General features: G+C 35.4%; 1 protein-coding gene across 2 annotated transcripts in view; it reads left to right on the forward strand.

Annotated features, from left to right (window-relative positions):
* Positions 1 to 14,597, forward strand: part of PRKDC (protein kinase, DNA-activated, catalytic subunit) — an 87,292-nt gene that overhangs the window by 45,961 nt on the left and 26,734 nt on the right. For both annotated transcript variants that reach the window (XM_072411236.1, XM_072411235.1), the window contains exons 38-56: positions 1,830 to 1,934; positions 2,534 to 2,701; positions 3,103 to 3,230; positions 3,980 to 4,187; positions 4,409 to 4,587; positions 5,264 to 5,432; positions 6,313 to 6,378; positions 7,549 to 7,621; positions 8,564 to 8,712; positions 9,299 to 9,439; positions 9,530 to 9,649; positions 9,867 to 10,010; positions 10,134 to 10,285; positions 10,389 to 10,520; positions 10,645 to 10,756; positions 11,317 to 11,444; positions 11,510 to 11,659; positions 12,335 to 12,508; positions 12,822 to 12,920. In XM_072411236.1, coding sequence (XP_072267337.1) covers positions 1,830 to 1,934; positions 2,534 to 2,701; positions 3,103 to 3,230; positions 3,980 to 4,187; positions 4,409 to 4,587; positions 5,264 to 5,432; positions 6,313 to 6,378; positions 7,549 to 7,621; positions 8,564 to 8,712; positions 9,299 to 9,439; positions 9,530 to 9,649; positions 9,867 to 10,010; positions 10,134 to 10,285; positions 10,389 to 10,520; positions 10,645 to 10,756; positions 11,317 to 11,444; positions 11,510 to 11,659; positions 12,335 to 12,508; positions 12,822 to 12,920 — 2,597 coding nt within the window. The remainder of the gene's footprint in view (positions 1 to 1,829; positions 1,935 to 2,533; positions 2,702 to 3,102; positions 3,231 to 3,979; positions 4,188 to 4,408; positions 4,588 to 5,263; positions 5,433 to 6,312; positions 6,379 to 7,548; positions 7,622 to 8,563; positions 8,713 to 9,298; positions 9,440 to 9,529; positions 9,650 to 9,866; positions 10,011 to 10,133; positions 10,286 to 10,388; positions 10,521 to 10,644; positions 10,757 to 11,316; positions 11,445 to 11,509; positions 11,660 to 12,334; positions 12,509 to 12,821; positions 12,921 to 14,597) is intronic.

The following is a 14,597-nucleotide window of genomic DNA, read 5'->3' on the forward strand; positions in this document are numbered from 1 at the left end:
ATGTACCAAGAAATCTTTATAAAGTGAACAAATGTTTGTTCCAGAGGGTTGTCATAGGAACGGGTGTCTCCTTTTAATAGATTTGTCCTCAACCATGCTCTGTGTTGAGTTGCAAGTGTGCAGGTACAGCAGTTTACAGTACAGTTTTAGTAATTTCTCTTGTTTCTTACCCCACAGCCTTTTACTTTTCTGTTCCTTATTCAGCGAGATATTGCCAACAAGGCTGGCTCATTTCAAAATCTTCTGAGCAAAGTTATACATGTGGTTTATTTTACCTTTTTACAAATTTATTTACAATTAAAGCTTAATAGAAGTAAATATTTTCACTCTACTTCAATAGATTTGCCATACCATTATTTATTTTAGAATAAGGCTGGATACACATGTGCAATGGTTCTCGTGCAATATCTGCTCAGGCTCGATGTCAGATGAGAATCTGGCTTGTGTACAGCGCTCATAGTCCGAACGACCATCCTGGCGGATCCACAGATGATGGAGGTGAAGAGGGAAACAGCGCAGCAGGGTGCTGCTCCATTGTTTTCCCCCTCCTGTCTCCACAGAGCAGAATAGTGCTATTTGTAAAGCACTCATTCATGCATTGTGCAGTTGTTAGTCGTTGGAAAGGATTGTGAAAGATTCTTTACAACAACATTTATTGCACGTATGTACATAGCCTAAGACTCCTCTTTACTTATTAGTACCTGAAATTATTAAAGTGACCTGATTTTATACTCTTAATGACATGCCAGCTGGAAATGTGCCTTCAAATGCATGCTGTGAGAAAAATGTTTAATTGATGGTACGGGGAACAGGAGATAAACTTGCTTTTTATTCTGACACATACCGACATGTACAGCTCTCCCTCTAAACATGATAAAGCCTTACTATGGACAAAAGGCAGATGGCGTATCTACGTAGACAGTAAGAAATAGGGAGGAAGATTATATTGTATTTATTGGCATACCAAAATAGGTGTTTTATTTCATGTGTACAGTTTAAAATCGAAATCTGATACTTTTTACATTTATACTACAAAAAAACAAAGTTAAATACCCATTATCTATCACTAGGTCTCTCTTATTCAGGTATGGATGAAAGAGAGAATTAATAAATTGTCAATGGCAAATCCCCCCCATCGTATCTGTCATTGATTGTAACAGACACATCATTGCATGATAGACACGACACGGACAAACTATTCTGAGGGATTCGTTTATAATATCCATTAAAACCTTAGACTTATTTTGAGATAGAAGTGTTTGAATATTTGTTCAGTTTTAAATACTTTCTTTATCCCTGTGAGTGACATTTCTCCTTACTTCCTGTTCTAAAACCCATACCTTAAACAGGTTAAGCTACGTACAAATGTCCCATGGTTCTGGCATGTGTACAGCGCCAGTAGTCCATTGTCTGAACGACCGTACTGGTGGATCCACAGATGATGGACCACTAACGATCCTAATGGAAGTGAAGGGGAAGAGTGCGCAGCAGGGTGCCGCTCTGTTGCTCTCCCCCTCCCCTCTGCATAGAGCAGATCGATGCTGTATGTACAACCCTTGTTCATGCATTGTGCAGTGCTAAACCTTGGAAAGGATCGTGAAAGATCCTTTCCAACAACTATTATTGCACGTGTGTATGCGGCTTTAGAAAGATAGATCCCCAATTACCTAAATATGTAGCCACAATAGAAGTGCATATAGTCCACAATCTACTGGAAAGGAGTCTAAAGTTGAGCTGCACATACAAGGTCATGTTTTGATTCAAAACTTTTCAAAATGTTTTTCTCTGAGCTGTTCTGTAGTACTTTTTTTTCCTGTGTTTTCTTTCAGATTGATTCTTCTGTGTCTTTCGATACAAACCATCCAGCTTTCAGCAATGTATTTAAGACTTACACAAGCCTTCTCACAGATCAAAAACTTGGTCTTAATTTGAAAGTATGTGTTTATACTTTTGTTTTCTTTATCTTCCAAATACTTGCCTCACATTTGTCATCTCATTACAGTGTTGTTGTGTTTCTATGTTTTGGCAATACAGATAAATTTCAAATGCAATAAATTTTATAATTATGTAGTGTTGTTTTAGTTTGGAGATAATTATTGTATCAATCATTTTCCAGTATATAGGGTTAAAAATCACCAATACCTGGTATAAAATAACAAACAAACAAACGGGTCCTTTAAATACTGTTTGTTGTGTGGGATTTTAGAATTGCATATTTTGCCTGTCAGTAATTATGAACGTATTTTGTTAACAATTTTAATGAAGCCGAGAACACTGGATAAACATAAAATAGAGCTATTTCCAAGCAAAAGTGTCAGTCAAAAGTGTCAATCAAAATTTACATGTTGGTTCGGTACAACAGTATGAAGAACTGGACATTTTAGTTTGTTAAATTTGTTACCTATTTAGTCCAACACTGTATAAAAAAGGGAAGGGGGTAGCAATAAAACAATTGTTTTTTGATGGCTACTTTTGTATGATTTTTTTTTTTTTTTTACTGTGCTCATGGTTTCATATTCTTATACTTACACAGAGTCAGACTGTTATAATTCTCCCTTTCTTTACCAACCTTAAAGAAGAAAAACTGAATGAGTTAAAAAATATACTTGAGCAATTTGTTGCTTTCAACTTTCCAATGAGATCAGATGAGTTTCCTAAAGGAACCTTACGGTATAATAATTATGTGGACACTGTAAAAAAGGTAAGAGATGCTTTACTTGACTTTTACTACTTGATGAAATATATACGTGTGACTGGAGTAGCAAGAACTACTGACTTTAGTTGTAAGAATACGCAGCACTGCGCATTGACAGCTATTTGTCTACGATTTACTCAGTTTATATTTATGAGATATGTACACTTATGTAGCCATATGTAGCCAAAAAGAGCCCTGGCACTCTGAAAATATTGATACCGGAAATCAATGCAAAAGAGCAACCTATTACAAGTATGACAAACTTGAAAACACACTGGCCCCCTTATGCTTTTTGGGCACACAGAGTTGCCTTTTTCAGTGTAATGCCAATAGTGCATTAGATTTAATGGCTTAAAATGTGTGACTAATTGTAAATGAAAGGATGTTAAATATGTCCATTGTTTCAGTTCTTGGATGCAATGGAATTGTCTCGAAGTCCCCTGCTCTTGCAGCTCATGGCAGAAATTCTTTGTCGGGACAGTAAACATGTAATAGAAGAAGTGTTTCAAAAAAGTTTCAGAACTGTTATTCTTAGGTAAGTGTTATATAAAGACCCTCATATTTGTAAAAGTGTAATCCTGCTTTAGCTGATTTTCATCAAGAACTATTAAATGTTGAGGAATGTAACTGAAACTGTTACATTCTTTGCCCCCCACTTACACAGCCACATTCAAAAGGAAGCTCAGGTTCAGTCTATTGATCCAACACCTTAATTTACCTTTTGGCTTAACTGTCTGAGGTTTCAGGTCTTGGCTTAGGCTACGTACACAAGTTAGATAATTTTTGTCCAGTGCGATCCTCAGGGCTCATCTCAGAAGAGAATCTGACGTGTGACTGAGGACTGAGCTCCTGCGGCCTCTTAAAACTCTTTAATGACCAAGACAAACTCTGCAGTTGTTTTTTTTTTTGCATATCAAAGTACAGCTTTCTCCAGAAGTTAAGAGAAGAATGTCTAGGATCCATAAAAAATTTTTTTGTTTTTTTTTTTTTTGCTTTGTTTGTGATTATTTCACAGTGAGGATTTTATACAGTAACTGACACCATGCTGCCTAATAATATGTTGAGACACACATCTGTCCTAATTGCATTTAATTAAATAATATGCCTGTTTCGACTTACATACAAATTCAACTTAAGAACAAACTTAGTCCCTATCCCGTATGTTACCTGGGGACTACCTGTAGTTTGGTTGCCCTTTAAGTGTATTTGGTTGATACAAGTAGAAGCAATTTTTAAAAGGTTTACTAATACATAAAGCAATGACATAATTTTCTTTGGTTTAAGGAGTAACACTGATGAACAAGTCATCCTGATGAATACTCTGCATAGCATGTTCACCAGTGAAAATCGTCTGTCAAATACAAACCGACAGGCTATAATTGATCGATGCCTTCTTACTTTTCTGTGGAACTGCAGCCTCGATGCTTTGAAAGAATTTTTTTGCAAAATCATTACTCTCTCAGTGGAAACACTCAAAAGCAGGTTTACTAAGGTAAATGTTTTTACTCCATCTAAAGGTATTTTAAAGTTTGCTTCTCTTAGTTAAAAAAAAAACAAACAAATTAGTTAAAAAAAATGCACAGCCTACCCATCTCTTTCTCTCTTCTTTAAACCATACAACCTGCAGATCTATACCTGTGAAACATTTTGCTCTACATTTGTGGAAATATAAAACCTTGGTACACATCCATATTAATCTGTTCGTGTTTTTAGACATCAGAAGCAGTATTTGAAACACAGCTTACCAAAAGATTGGGATATTATAAAATGCTGGAAGTTCTCTATTCCCGTCTCTCCAGAGAAGAAATTTATTCCAAACATTCCAGAATAAATCATGTTTTTGAAGGATCAACAAATGTAGAAGGAAATCTGCTCACTAAGACTTTAACCAAGTAAGTGCTATAAACTATATAATGTATGTTACTAGTACTAGTGGAAAAATACAACCAGGTTTTTAGAATTAAAAAAATGCATTTCATGGTTGTCTACTGAAGAATGAGTTACTAAACTTGTAACCTTATGAGTGATGGTATGTAACCATTACAATAATAAACCCTTAACTGTGTCCTGCTTATGCAATGTATTAGGACCAGACTATATATGGTGTGGAGTGGGAAAGGTGAGTGAGAGGCAGACAGTATTTAAGTAGAGAAATAATCCAGTCCTTTTCCACTGAACTACCATATATCTCCCAACAGACCTTTTGTGAACATCAGGACATGGGAGTGTTTTGCCCATTTTATGAGATTCTGAGTGCAACACTCTGACCATACTCCACACATTATTTAATGTCCATTTAGTACTAAGAGTACATATTGTCATAGTACTAATGAGTTATGGGGATGTGTCACAATTACTAATACTGAAAGAAACATTCCTTTAGCAACTTCTATTAAGGTGTTGATTAGGGATTTTGCACTGTTGCACTATACATTTACCTGGGAAAATAGTGGATATTACAAAAAGTAAATAACGTTTCAGAATATAAGAAGACTTATATAAGCCACAGATCAACCTTTATTAAATGAAGTTTAGAATATTTAGTAACTTGTCTTTATCATTCATAAGGTTGTGTTATGATGCATATACTGAAAATATGAGTGGTGAAAGCCAGCTTCTGGAGAAGAGGCGTGAATATCACTGTGCTGCCTACAACTGTGCTGTGGCAGTTATGACCAGCACTCAAACTGACAGCAAATTCTACCAGGCATTTCTTTTCTCAGAAAAAAGGGAAAAGGTAATCAATAAAATATTTTAATTGTTTGTACTCATGTTATCACTGTACCTTATTTAACATTAAAGTAAAAAATGTTATTTTCCTTTTTTTTAATGGATCATAGAAGATGAGGAGTCAGTACCAATACCTCTTGTGCAATAGTAAAACAATTACATTTTTGCTTGCTGCAACTGATAAAAATGGGCTACTGAACTTCCCACAAAATATCTATTGATCTCAGGTGTGATAAAAGCAAGGTCATAGTTTTACCTTATGAAGAACTCTTTAATCATCTTGTATGTCATGGCTGGACAATGTAGGTTAGCATAATATATGTATATGTGTATGTATATATATATATATATATATGTATGTATTTTTTTTAGCTAATAGTTACAACTGGTCATTTGGGATATTAGCGCATCATATTTTTATTACTGGAAATTATTATATGTAAATGAACATTGCTCAAGGCAGCTTTTTAAGGCCACATTCCATTATTGAGATGTAAAAATATATTGAAATTAGGATGCAATAGGCACGACTCAAAGCATTTATATTTATTCAAAGCTTATAGCAAGTAAAACAATCATACATATATCAATGTACATACATGAATTTAATACAATGGATAGACAGAACAAATTCAAAGTAAAAAAAATCTAAGTATATTCTTGAAAATTTGGGGTCACATTTTGTAATTGTTGAGTACAGTAAAAAGGATTCCAATGAGTTTGGCAGTTAAAAAAAAAAAAAAGTTTATTTATGAAGTTTCTAAATGGATAACAATAAATTACTTAGTGCTATATAATGAAATACATAACCTACCGATAATGATATTGTCTATTGTTGCTGTTTTTGCTCATGCTTTTTTTTTTTTTTTTTTTTTTTTTTTTTAAAGAACGTGCTCATACTTGAAAATATAATAGACATTCACCGGCAATATTCGTTTCCTATAGAAATTGAGGTAAGGGGTTTAAGAAACTGTAATGTAATTTAATTTTTGTGAGCTAAAACGACAACTTCTGAATTAAAAATAGGTAATTTTCTACTAATATCCAACACAACAGTAAAAATCATTTGATCAGTCTTTATTAGTCTTATTATTAATAACTTTTATCATCAGCTGTCAGTGTCATCACTAACTGCTGTATTTGCTCAAGTGATGTTACATGTAGTTGCTCAATGGCATAGCTCTACTCTTTTGTAATTGTTTACCTCATAGTTATTATTTAAAAAAAAAAAAACTTATTCTTTTGACTGATTGGCACTTAATGATAAAATGTTTGCATTTCTCTTCTCCATTGACAATCAGTGTAAGTTGGCACTACACTATTATTAATGTAAAAGGCCAATTCAGAAAATGTTCACTGACCACAATTGACAATTAATTAATTAATTACAAGCTATTTTGAGAGTTGGTCAGTTTCAGAAATATTGTTTTGTGTCAGTTGGGCTTTTGCCTTGCCTTGTAGATGTGTAATGAGTGAGGTTTAGTCGGTAGGAATTTAGAATATAAATATGTTCTAGCTAAATATAGCAAGTCAATAGCACTAACCTAAGTATTTTTCCATTAAAATAAACTTTAAAACACACAATGATGAAGCAGTGAATGTGCCTTTCACCAAACATTTACTGGTTGTGAATTACTGTTATTTAAAATAATGTACCATTTGTTAAATGTTGAATGAACTTTATAAATATGTCCCTAATATAATAAAACCACTGGTATACATGCTTGAAGTTAGTTTGATATTATTACCCTTTTGCAAATAAGGAGCATTTTACCAAAGTTATGAAATAATGACAATATCAGTCTGCTGCTTCTCCTTCACTTTTCTTTTACTGGTTGGATGCAAAGGAAGACCTAATTGAATGAATTTACTAAAGTAAAATATAAAAAAGTCAGGGCATCAGCATGGCCTTGCTGTCTGGCACAGCCCAGCAAGTCTCAGGAAGGAAAAGATAGGAATACAGATTCAGTAATTATTTAGGTGTTTGCCTTACATCAGTGTTTACTGTAGAAAGAAAAAGCCTTGTCAAATATACAATAGGATTAGCACCAAGTGTTTTATGTAATGATATTCTATGGTATTAACAAATGCTTAACAAATACCTAATTTACTCTATGATGTAGGTGCCAATGGAACGAAAAAAGAGGTATTTTGCCATACGCAAGGAAGCAAGAGAAGCAGCAAATGCAGATTCTGGTATGGTTATTTCTTTTAATGAACAGCTTGACCTCTGTTTTTAATAACTAACGACCTCTGACCTCTATATTTCTGCAACCTCTGTCTAGATTTCTTGCGGCCATGAATATTTTAGGGTTACAGCGAGCTTGTGCTGGTTGAGGCATCGCCTGCTAACAAATCTGAAGGAGGATGATTTTTAAGATACATATTTATGTGTTTAATTGCATATGTATATCCAGTGTGTGGTTGTAGATTTCTGAAAAAACGTCCGCCATGTTCAGACTAACTTTTTTGGCACTGTGGCAAGTGGTACTATTGCGGTTAACCTCATTTAGCTGCCACCTAAAAGAAAATCCATTTTGAAACAAATGCAAATGGTTCAGTCTCTTGCAGCTGCAAATAAACAAGTGCACAAGTGTTTGCAAATGCTTCTAGGTGCCTTTTGCCAAATGCCTAGTTCCCAGAAAATTGTAATGAGTGCGAGGAGAGCCGGCTGTGCCACTGCCACCACCTCCAGAGCAGTGCAAGGAGGGCCACCGACGTCTCTGCCTATGACCCCCAACCCACCAGCCACACATAGACCGCGGCCCGGGGGTTGGCCTCTCTACAGCATCTGTTCACCTTTTAAAGAAAAACCTGGCAATTTGACATGGAAAAGCTTGTGATGTGCTAATGTGAACCAGTCAGCTTCCATAACCCTGTGTAAGATGAGACTGGGTAAGCGAAAAGAAGGTATATAGTGTATATATTGGTATAAAGGGGAAGCAATAAAGTGAACCTGCTGCTTTGTTCTGCAGCAGCTGACTTTAAACAGAAGCAGTACAAAGTTTTATTGTCTTTTTATTGAATAGCTTGTTTAGTAGCTGGTTTATAAAAAATCAAATATTTATTAACAAAAATTAAAAAATATGAAATATCTTTAATGTAATTAATTCTGAATTACTTTGTTTCCACATACAGATGAGCCCCAATACTTATCATCACAGTCCTATATGGCAGATAGCAGCCTGAGTGAAGAAATGAGCCAATTTGATTTCTCTACTGGAGTACAGAGTTTTTCCTACAGTACCCAGGATCCAGTGAAATTACAAAGACGGAATAGAAAGAAGGTAAAAATGAATATGTCCTTGAATACCTTGTTTAAGCCCTCAAGCATAACTTTTATTTTAATACATTATTCATAAAAATTCTAAAAAGATTACTGACTGCAGAGATGTATCAACCTCTATAATGCCTATGTAATTTCTGAGAATTTTATTTTTTAGATATAATTTTCCAAAAACATCACGTTAACACCAACCCTGGCCTAGATATAGACAGCCATTTTTTAACACTTATGCAACCTTATTTGTTTGCACTTTTTCCTGTAGCTCTTTACAGCGAACAAAGAAACATTCTTCTTTGTTTGTCCCATGAAGTAATGCACTACCCATATTTTCTGGGATTTATCTGTACCGGCCTTATATACTGAAACAAAAGTACTAGATACTAGATCTATTTTTCTTCAGATACCTAAACTGCCACATAAACATTTTTATCACAACCTGACTGTGACTATATCATTTAACTGCATGGTTGTACACTGTCAAAGTTCACATAAGTGGGTGTAGGTAAAATTTGCACTATGCTTTTATATGCATACTTTGATGTCGATAAATTCAGATCATTTAAAATCTTAACAATTTGTCATTGCAGGAAGGGACTTTAGAAGTTCAGGCACCAGAAGATGTTATGGAGTTTGAAATGGATGAACTAAATCAGCATGAATGTATGACGAATATGTCTGGACTGATTAAACACATGCAGCGCAATGAAATCACGCCAAAAGTGGAAGAGGTATATATTAGTATTTTAAATAGACATTTTTTAATGTGAATTTTACAACACTTGAAATTGGTGAGGTTTTACTTTGTTCCTTCTTTGTAGGGTGTCATTCCACAAGACTTGCCCCCTTGGATGAAATATTTGCATACCAAGCTTGGAAATCCATCCACCCCACTGAACATTCGTTTATTCATTTCCAAACTTATTACCAACAATGAAGAGGTAGGTTACTTACACTTTGCTAAAAGCGGACAGAAGATTTTTTTGAAGGATAGCTGTGTATCCCAGAATATTACTATATTGTATGGTTTCATTATGTCAGTACATTCTAAATGAAATACTTACTTGTTTAATAAATGAATATTAGGTAACATGGACATTTAATGTTGTTTTATTAAATCAGGAAGTAGCTGTGAAATCAGATTTTCTGGCATTTTAGGTTTTCCGACCCTATGCAAAGTTTTGGATTGGCCCCATATTGCAGTTGATTGTGTCTGGAAACAATGGTGGAACAGGGATTCATTACTTGGTGGTGGAGACAGTTGTGACCCTTTTGTCCTGGTCGTGCATTGCAACACCAACAGTAAGTAAATTTATTCAATCATTTCCAAGGGTTTTGAATCTTAAAGACATTTCAGATTTTATACATTTTGAATCTGTTTACAAAAAAAAGGCCATACACAATGGAGTTTTGCTTGTTTCTCAGGGGCTTGCTAAAGATGAGATCTTGGCAAACAGATTGCTTGAGTTCTTGATGGCACATGCATTTCATGAAAGGAAAGCAGTATATAGGCACAATCTTGAGATCATCAAAACAGTCCTGGAATGCTGGAAGGATTGTCTTTCTATTCCGTACAGGTAAGAGTTTTTTTTATTGTAATTGCCTCATAATTGTAACGCAAATAAAGTATTTTACAAAATGTTATTTAAGCATATAATATATTCTATGTGGTTTAATTAGGTTAATATACAATGGTTTTGCTGGCACTGACCCTGACAAGAAAGATAACTCTGTTGGAATTCAGTTACTCGGTTTAGTTGTGGCCAATAACTTTCCTCCATTCGACCCAAAATGCGGAATTGATTATGACCGGTGAGTTAAAAATGTTCTGATAGGGAAGTTGCAAGGATAATTTATAATCTGGCCTTCTGAAGTAAGATATTCTTTGTTCTGTACCCAGAAAATGCATTGCTTATTAATGTTCTCTCCTCTCCAGATACTATAAAGCACTAGTCAACAATCTTACATTTATAAAATATAAAGAGGTGTATGCGGCAGCAGCAGAAGTCCTGGGACATGTCCTTCGTTACATTGCAGAGAAAGAGAAGGTATGTGTACTAGGTTAAAAACAGTGGGCATGATTTATTAAAGCTCGTCAAGACTCGAGAAGATTCTCCAGACCCAAAGAGCTTTAATAAATCATAGAATCAATTTGGAAGGGCTTATATTTCTTAACACAATGCTTTTGAGATCATGATCCTTTGCACGTTCAGGATGACTAACCCCAAGGTCATATTTGAAAGGCATAATAAATAGTACCCAGTAAACTTCTCTTTAGTAACATGTGTTAATTAAAACTATTCAGGGAGGAATGTGGTGGGTGCTGAACAAATACTGGCAACCTTTTGATATTGCTAATCTCTTGCTGTCCTGCTGAAATCTGTCACTGGCGGTCCGTACTAATGACCGTCACAAGGGGTCTGTATTGAGGTCTGTCTGGGTGAGCTTTGTTCTGGGGTATGCACTGGGTTTTTGTCACTGGGGATAACAAATTCTGGAGTTTTTTCCCTTTTGTGAGTAAGAGTCAGGTTACCCTTTGCATTATTAACTTTTTATATTCTTATATTATATATATTACATTTTTTATTTTCATGTATTTTATTACAAGAGCATCGAAGGCCCTGTGTTTGACTACGTGGTGGAAAAACTAAAACAGCATCATGCCAGCAATAAAGAAGATAAGTTCATAATGTGTTTAAACAAAGTAGTAAAGAATTTCCCCATATTTGCAGACAGGTAAGACTTTTTACTGTAGGGGTTCTCTATGCCACAGCAATGGTTACATTTCTTGTTGATTACAGGTTCATGGTCATTGTTCTTTTCTTGCTGCCAAAACTTCATGGAGACCTGAAGACCCAGTGTCTGGAGATAATAATGTTCAGAGCTGAGGAAATACCAGACCTGTATACTGAGCTAAAAAATAAGGACTTTAAACAAGTTATGAGCAACCGGTAAGAGAGATCATTTTCTAATAAAACCTTCTGTGGCCTCTCCTACTTAGTGTATTGTCTTCATGTGACTGCTAGCAAAATAATTGTGTGTTTTTTATGTGGTTTTCTATTTTGTGTGTTATCACACTTAAACTTAGATGTGTGTATATGTGTATGAATATTTATAAAGTTTCATACAAACATTCAAGATTTGTCACTGTAAACAATCTTTTATGGTTGTCTCCATTGGCAAAAGAGTGACAGATGAACGAATGAACGCTGTACACACTGCGCTGTTCTGTTTTTAATAAATAGGGAAGGGAGTCAAATAAGCAATCTGCACCCCATCCTGGTCTTCTGTATTGACTTGTAATGTGGCTGTTCACTGTCTTGTCATTTGTAGATCTGTCAGGACAGATCCGTGAATGACGTTGGGCGACCGCTGTACACATGTCAGATTCTCACCCAACGACTCAGCCAGAAACTCCTTTTGAATTTCAATGAATTAGTGAATGCAGAATGTACAGGATTAACAGCAGACTGTAAACGCACTCATTTGTTTACCAGTAAGGCTACAAGTTAATATTTGTTTCAGTCACTTAGAATGGTATCATGCTGGAATATTCTGTCTCTCATGCTGGTATAACAGACCTCCCTGTGGATGTTGATAAACATTTTTGTTCTACCCAATTTCAGAGATAACGAAAGGCAGCAGGTATGTCTAGATATCATATACAAGATGTTATCCAAACTGAAGCCTAGTGAGCTGCGAGATCTTCTGCCTTCTGTGACTGCATTTAGCTCACACAAATTTCCTGTTTGTCGCGAACGGATGTATGGCATTTTAATGTGGATATACGATAACTACAGGTAAGAACATATGTTTAGCTCTTTTTATACCTTTTGACAATTTACTAAAAAGATCTTCTCATCACATAATTGGTGGGGGTGCTTTATTGTAATCTATAATTGTTTGGGATGTGTGACAATTGACCTTCATAGTCTCATAAACAAACAATTTTTCTAGTTCTGTAAAAAACCTTTACCCAACAAAGGATAAGGATGGGTAATGCTTGCTTAGGGACTTTGGCAGCAATTTTCCAGTCTAAAAATGGTAAAAATATAGTTTCTTTTTAAACTTTTTCTTATAAAAGTTCAACTACATTTTCATGTCATGTTCCAGAGATCCAGAAAGCCAGTTAGATAACGATTCACTGGATATTTTTAACATGGCTAAAGAAGCACTACTGGAAGGACTAGTGGATGACAACAAAGAGCTTCAGTAAGTTTTAGTCTATTTATTACTATTTATATCAATCTACATGAATTATTGTATTTCGGTTAATTTTAAATTATATTTCTAGTCGCCATTATTTCCCTTAGCAATATTAGTAATATTTTGCAAAAATAATTTGCAAAGAGTAATTTCATCTACAGGTAGTCCCTGAGTTAAGGACATCAGACATACAGACGACTTCTAGATACAAACAGGCTCCCTGCTCGTTTGTGTGCTGGACAGAGGCTTGATAGGGGGAGGGGGACGGTTTGCATGACTGCAGAAGAAATCTTTTGCTAAACACAGCTGAGCAACATCTCGTGTTCCACTGTTTTTCATGAAATTTTTTTTTTAAATTGTAGACCTGTAACAACAGAAATATGTCTGAACAAGGGTCTAGTAGATATTATGAATATAAAAAATGTTTGAAACACACAATCATGTAAAAAAAAAAAATACTTTTAATAAAATTAAAGGAAAAACACAAAAATCAGCTTAAACATGACTACATAAACAAACAAAAATACTGAAAAAGCAATAACTCTGTATATTGTAAAGTACTATATTATTCTCAAACACCTCCCTATTTTTAAAACTTTGTGTATTTATTGGAGTTTGTTTTGAATTATTTTGTATTTGATTGGATACGGGAGTTTGTATCCAATCCAGTGCAAAATATGAATTTGAATTTCCAAGTTATTTACTTTTGTTTTATTTTTTTGTATTGGATTGGATACTGAAATATTTTGTATTGGATTGAATACAGGAGTTTGTATTGAATCCAATACAAAATGAATGAATGAGTTTGAATTTGAATTTCCCGCACACGCGCCGATGTCATCGCGCACGCAGGGAGAAGCCGGCCGGCCTTTTTTTCTCCGCCGGCAGGCTTCTCGTTTCAGAAGGCACCGGGCGCTGGACGAAGAAGGACGTGGGACGATCAGCGGGACCAGGTAAGAAGCCGGCCGGCATCTTGTGTTCCGCCAGCCGGCATATTGCGTTCCGCCGGCCGGCAGGCATCTTGTGTTCCACAAGATGTCGGCCGGCGGAACACAAGATGCCGGCCAGCTTCTTAGCGGTCCCGCTGGTATAGGAGAAGGCACCCGACGCTGGAGAGGGACATCGACGGAGGACGACGCTGGAACACGACGCTGCATGAGCACAGGGGGACCAGGTAAGTGGGGATTTTAATGTACGGAAAATCTCGAGCTTAACGAAAATAGCAACTTTTTTTAGCCCGTGCGAAGGTCGGGCTTAACGGTCGGGAGGTTTATGACCAGGACAAACTCTGCAGTTGTTTATTTTTGCATATTAAAGTACAGCTTGCTCCAGAAGTTAATGAATGTCTAGGCCCCATAAAGATTTTTTTTTTGCTTTGTGATTAAATCTCGGTGAGGATTTTATACAGTAACTGACACCACGCTACCTAATAATATGTTGAGACAAACATCTGTTATAATTGCATTTCTTAAAATAATGTACTTGTTCCGACTTACAAACAAATTCAACTTAAGAACAAACCTACAGTCCCTATCTCGTATGTAACCCGGGGACTGCCTGTATATTTAATATATATTATGAATATAATGTATATATATGAATATATATATATTTCAATAATTATAGTGACATTTGAAAATGGACTACAAGGAAGTGATATGTTTGGTTTTTGGTAAATGGATT

Source organism: Pyxicephalus adspersus, chromosome 5 (genome assembly GCF_032062135.1).
Source record: "Pyxicephalus adspersus chromosome 5, UCB_Pads_2.0, whole genome shotgun sequence".
NCBI classification, from domain to species: Eukaryota; Metazoa; Chordata; class Amphibia; order Anura; family Pyxicephalidae; genus Pyxicephalus; species Pyxicephalus adspersus.